General features: G+C 35.4%; 1 protein-coding gene across 1 annotated transcript in view; it reads right to left on the reverse strand.

The window, feature by feature from the left end:
• Positions 1 to 5,225, reverse strand: part of LOC108678238 (extensin-1-like) — a 28,049-nt gene extending 22,824 nt beyond the window's left edge. The window contains exon 1 of the mRNA XM_018166605.1: positions 5,119 to 5,225. Within this exon, the coding sequence (XP_018022094.1) occupies positions 5,119 to 5,225 (107 nt within the window). The remainder of the gene's footprint in view (positions 1 to 5,118) is intronic.
• Between the last annotated feature and the right edge of the window lie 775 nt (positions 5,226 to 6,000).

Here is a 6,000-nt window from a genome sequence, read left to right on the forward strand (position 1 = left end):
TGAGAGACGCTGGCCTCGCATCAACCGCACGATGCAAATGAAGGTGAATATTCTTCTCCAGTTTTTTTCCTTTGCCATAGAGCAAAGTTCTACATTTTCTATAATTTTATGATACTTCTGCCGAGCTAAACAAATTCATGCAAATTGTGGTTATCAAGACTAGGCCAAAATTAGGCGCGGCAGGAAAGTTCAGTTATAAAAAAAATTTTCATGTGGTCGAGACTAGGATATTTTCCATGTGACAATGAGCAAAAGCCATTAAAATATCCATGGAATATTCTAAACGAATTAGCGGTTCCATTCATATTAATGAACTGATGGCATATGAGATATTCGTTGGAAAAATTAACATAGTTTTAAAATTTTTAGGTCAAGATTTTTAGGAGAAAACGAAAATTTGTGTCGCGAAAGTGAAAAAAAGAATTGGCAACAGAACTGGCTAACTAAAAATGACAAGGCGTGTTAATTGCCTTACATTAATTTTATAATATGTTTTCAGGTTAAGAAACACACATTTCTGCAGATTGTTCATGGTTATTAAATATCACCATAGTTTCAAAATTTTTAGGTAAAAATTTTTAGGAGAAGATGAAAATTTGTGTTGCGAAAGTGAAAAAAAGAATTGGCAACAGAACTGGCTTTCTTAGAATGACAATGCGTGTTAATTGCCTTATATCTATAATATGTTTTCAGGTTAAGAAACAAACATTATCAATAGATTGTTCACGGTTATTCAATATGTTCAAGTTGAAGAAGATGATAGATAAGGTGTGGAGGGGTAGGGTGGGGTTGCTATAACCCCGGGGGGTTGGGGCTGCACTGGAGTCTGTAAACCTGTTGTGGTTGCAGCGCTAGAAGCGTTCGTTGCAACCTTGGGTTCGATAACCCCAACATTCTTCCCCCTCTCTTCTCCCCATCATCCTCTCCTACCTTTATCTCTCTTCCCCCCGCACTCTCTCACTCTCTTTCTTTCTCTTTCACTCTCACTCGTTCATTGATACTCGCATTACTTTTGTTCGAAAACACAAACTATGTCTTCTTAGGATTTTTTCCGATTTTTAGTTATGCCCGTTTGCATTTGTTTTGATTTTAATTCACATTTTCAGATATAATAGTACCCGTATTTTGATTTTATGTGTGATTGATCTTAAAAAGATTTGACAGTTTTTATTCATTATTTGGGCTTAGTTCCATGAAATTATGGGCCCAGTTTACTGAACTCAGGCGTTACGCACTTCGTTGACAATCCGTGGAAATTTCGTTGATACTACATCGAAATTTCGCTGATTCTTTTTAAAAAATTCGTTGATACTACATCGCAATTTCGCTGATTCTATGTCGAAAATTCGTTGATACTACATCGCTACATTGATTATAAACCGCTAATTCTTTGTTATTACGTTGTGTTGATACTTCGCTGACGCCTCAACGACACTTTGCCTATACATTTTACCAACACTTTCACATATCCGAGCACCTCTCGACTCTCACCGACAGACTTTGATACCTGCAACGCACGGCTCGCGTTTTTAGGACATTTTAATGCAAAAAAATATATGGCTGTTTGTGAACCCTGCCGCTCTTCTATACCATGAAGCATTAGAAGAATACAATATTGAAGCTTTAAAACATATTGGAGCATTAAAAGGAGACAATATTCTACGAGTAAAAGCATATATTAACCTCGAAGTCATTATGTAAGAGGATTAATTAACAGCATACAACATTATACTTATTAGCATCTAAATGATCATTTCTGAGTATTCATCATTAGCATGCAATATTCTGCTCATTAAAATTGAAAGAATCTATTCAGAGGATTAAAAGCATAAACAATATTCATCATTTTCATGAATTTATTTAGTATGTGAGTATAGATGTGCAGACTGCATATTTGCGCCCACTACGGTACGGTTGCTGCCATTAATTATATACTAATATAATATTGTTCATGTTTTGTTGGTAATGATATTGCTGTTGTTAATTATGACGATGATATTGTTGTTGTTGTAGTAATGATGATATTGCCGTTGTTTTAGAGGTAATGATATTGTTGCTGTTCATAGTAATAGTGATATGCTGTCGTTTGTGGTGATAACGCTGTCAAAAAATATAATGTTAAACTTATTTCTGTTAAATAGACAAATGAAAGAATCGTTGTTATCTCTCACGCAATAAAACAAAAATAAAATAAAATTTTTCTAAGCCGGTTGATAAGATTTAAAGTGATTTTGGGCAAATAAATACCTTTTTTAAATGAATTAACATGAAATAACGGATTTCAAGTGCAAAGAACTACGAGTTTTTAATTGTTAAAACAAATTAAATTAAAATCTAGTGCGAATCACCGCGCTGCTGCAGCTGCGGAGCGGCGGCCGGGTTGCGGTTGAGCAGGTTTTTAAACTGAAGGGTTAAGACGCGTACAAAACTGCGATGCCATTCGTTAAGTGATTTGTGATGCATTCCTATGCTCTCCTAGGATCTGATATTTTTCCATGGTGAATCAATTGAAATTTTTTGTCTGAGTGAAAATTGAGCATATAGTGTGAAATATATAAATTGTATCATTGGTGGAAATTATTGGTTGTATTAGAAAATGTTTATTCGATTTCTTTTATGCAGAGACCTTGGCACGTTAAACATGCTGTCTCATTTAAGTCGTAGCACTTCATGTGAGGTTTGTTTCATTGTGAGATTTTCCTTTTACATTTTGTTGTTAAATGCAAATATTGTCGTTATGTATAAAATTTACGTCACACATGAAGCCATCACACGAAATAAGTTCGTGTTTTGAATCATCGTTGGGCTGCGGCTAGTCAACTGCAGCGAGTTAGTCACAGAAGTAATCTTGTAAGAACAGGACTGCAGCTTTATTGCTTTACAACCGCAACTAATGTCCGTAACCTCCATCGCCCTAACCCTTTATACTGTAGCCCTTTACGCCTTAACCCTTTATGTGCTAACCCTTTATATTGTCACGCTTTATACGAGAAAACTCTATCCAGTCTACCCCCCCCCCTCCTCCCCCCTATCGGACCCATGTGTATCAAAATTCTGTTAATTATTTTCTTAGAAGTTCGCTGTGCTCCCAAAAGTTTTTCACCATTACGAATGCAATATTTACTTCGTATAAAAATATTTGCTGCATACAAGCAGCATGCTTGAATTTGAATAGATAATATATTCAGTAGTTCGAAGCGGTTCTAAAAAAGAGGTTTTTCTAAAAAATTGCACTCCATCAGTTTTTTCACTTCATTGCACTTCATCAAGTTCTTATATTTTAGTGTTTTTACACTTTAATTTGGGATGTAAACATACAATTGGCTTAGTTAAATTTTATTTTAAGTCTTTCTTAAATTAGTATAAAAAATATATCCACGTAATCCAGATTCTAATCTCATACAAAAATTATTCATAAAATGTCATGACGATGCATAAATTCTGAAGAACCTCTTTCTCTTCAAAAATATATTTCAGGCAGTTATCACATCGCGTAAATATCCGACAATTTGCTTTCCAAATAAAGTTTTCCCTTCAAATTTTTTCAAGCACGAGATATGATTGTTCCTTGACATCATTTAACTGAATAATTTTTACACGCGTTTTTCATTATTTGAATTTTTGTTATGTCGACGACATGCATAGGATACACCCAAGCTGACACTCGAGCTTGCAATAAAACACACATTAATTAAAAATACAAAATTAAAAAATTATTATTAATTGAAAATAAATCCTAGAAATCACACAATTCCTGTAAATATTAGAAAATACTTCTAGAAATTAGAAATTTTCTCCAGAAATCAGGTAATCGAACCAGAATTTGCTACTAAACTTTGATTGGCTGTTAAAATGAGTTTCTCATTTAATAACATTTTCAGAAACTTGAATGAGTTTGGTAGCAAAATATCGGCAAATATTCAATGTTAAACCATGAATGCATTTCTAACAATGAACAGTTTTTCATGGCAAAAATTGATGGTACTTGTTCACGGCATATCTTTCATGTAAAAATGTACTTTTTTAGCACTTACTTTGGGGCATGAATTGATGATCCAGAGTATCACAGATCAGGTGTAGCATCAGCGGATGATATTTTATGCATTGATTCAGTTGCTATCAGGACGATTATGTGATATAATCCAATGCATCTCATTCATGATAACTCATAACTAATTCTGTAACTTTTATAAGTAGTATTCATTCCTCGCATTTTGTCAAAGAATTTACCGAACTTTTCACATCCCAATGCAGAAATTTTGATTTTTTTAAACTCGGGTTAGCAGCCGTCTAGTTTTAGACCAAAACGGATTTACCGGCAGCCGTGGTAACCCTTCCATGTATTTTTTACGGTTGTTTGAGAGCACGGCAATTGAAGTGCATTTTAGACGTGGTTTACATAACTGGAGCATCGAACGCTAACGGCCACGAGATAAGTGAAGAGGTGATAGCAAAACTGATATAACTGTCTTAGGAGTTACTATGACATTACTGCAGTAATGCCATCAGCGGCTCCAGAGAAGGGTTACGTGAGAGAGCGTTCGTAGAGCCTGCAGTTTTTATGGTCAGTTTTTTTATAAAAGTGTGTCATGTGAAGCTCGTATGAAATTTGTACAACCATTTTTATGAAAGTGGGTCAAGTGAAGTTCAATTAAATTATTAAATTTGAGCAAAAGTCTTCATATGAACGGGCAATTTTTAGCTCATGTTTCGTTTGTATAAGCCTGACTAACTAAGATTTCAGAAGATGTTAACATTATAACGGTCATGTTTCGAAGCGCACTGCGCGAAATTTTCATATATAATTGTTTCACAAAACACACACGGAGTGCGGTTTACAGGTAAATAGTTTCAATTATTAATTAAAATAAGTTCGTTGTGTTGCTGCGAACTCTGAATGTTCACAAAAAATAAAATCACTTGCTTACTTTAATAGCACATTTTTCAGAAATTTAAAGTAAATGAAATGGCCCATAAATTCACCTTTTACTCTATTAAAAAACGTATAGAAGTTGAGCTCCGATACGAAAGGTAACGAAGCTGTTCGAGATTTGGGAAATTTTCTGCTAGTTAATTAATTTTTACATGCACATTAACTTTTACATGTGGTACACGCACATGTGGTACACGCATATGTGGTGCACGCACATGTGGTACACGCACATGTGGTACACGCACATGTGGTACACGCACATGTGGTACACGCACATGTGGTACACGCACATGTTGTATGCACGTTGTGCTGATTTGTAGGTTTACTTAATTTCAATTTTTTATTCGTAAGAAGGGCGTAGTTTAATTTTTCGTAATCGTAAGGAGTAAAATATTCGACTATAGCGAAGGCATCTCATATTTGGGGTGAGTAATATTCTGTTGTTTGTATAATAATTACAATATATCAAAGAACTTCCGATTGGATTTTCGTAAATTTTTTTTTTCTTATTCAATATACTGTGTCAGCTGAACAATTACTTTTACTGTTTCCCGTTAGAGTTTGTCCATCAAGCCTCACCAACGAGGTGCCTCCCCCGCCTCAATAATTTCCCTTCACTCGCGGCTTGTCCATCAAGCCTCGCTCGTTAGGTGCCTCCTCCGCCTCAATAATTTCCCTTCACTCGCGGCTTGTCCATCAAGCCTCACCCGTTACGTGCCTCCCCACGCCTCAATACTTTTCCTTCACTTGCGTCTTGTCCATCAAGCCTCACCCGTTACGTGCCTCTCCGGCCTCAATACTTCCCTTTCACTGTCCTTCAGTTTCCATTCATTAGCAAAGGCAGGTAGAAAGGAACATTCTCAGTCTCCTTTTCTTGGCTTTGGAGTTAATGAGAATTTTAGTCCTGACCCAAGATCATAAATAACCTGAAGTAGATAATGAGCTAATGACTTTTCGGTTGATAATCAGAAGCTTCTATTTGAAAAGCTTTGGGTTGCACATGACTTTTTTAGCAGTTTAAATCATACTTAATTTTATTTTCAAATGAGAATAAATTCGGATAAACC

The sequence above is a fragment of the Hyalella azteca genome, unplaced genomic scaffold (assembly GCF_000764305.2).
Source record: "Hyalella azteca isolate HAZT.00-mixed unplaced genomic scaffold, Hazt_2.0.2 contig493, whole genome shotgun sequence".
Classification (NCBI taxonomy): Eukaryota; Metazoa; Arthropoda; class Malacostraca; order Amphipoda; family Hyalellidae; genus Hyalella; species Hyalella azteca.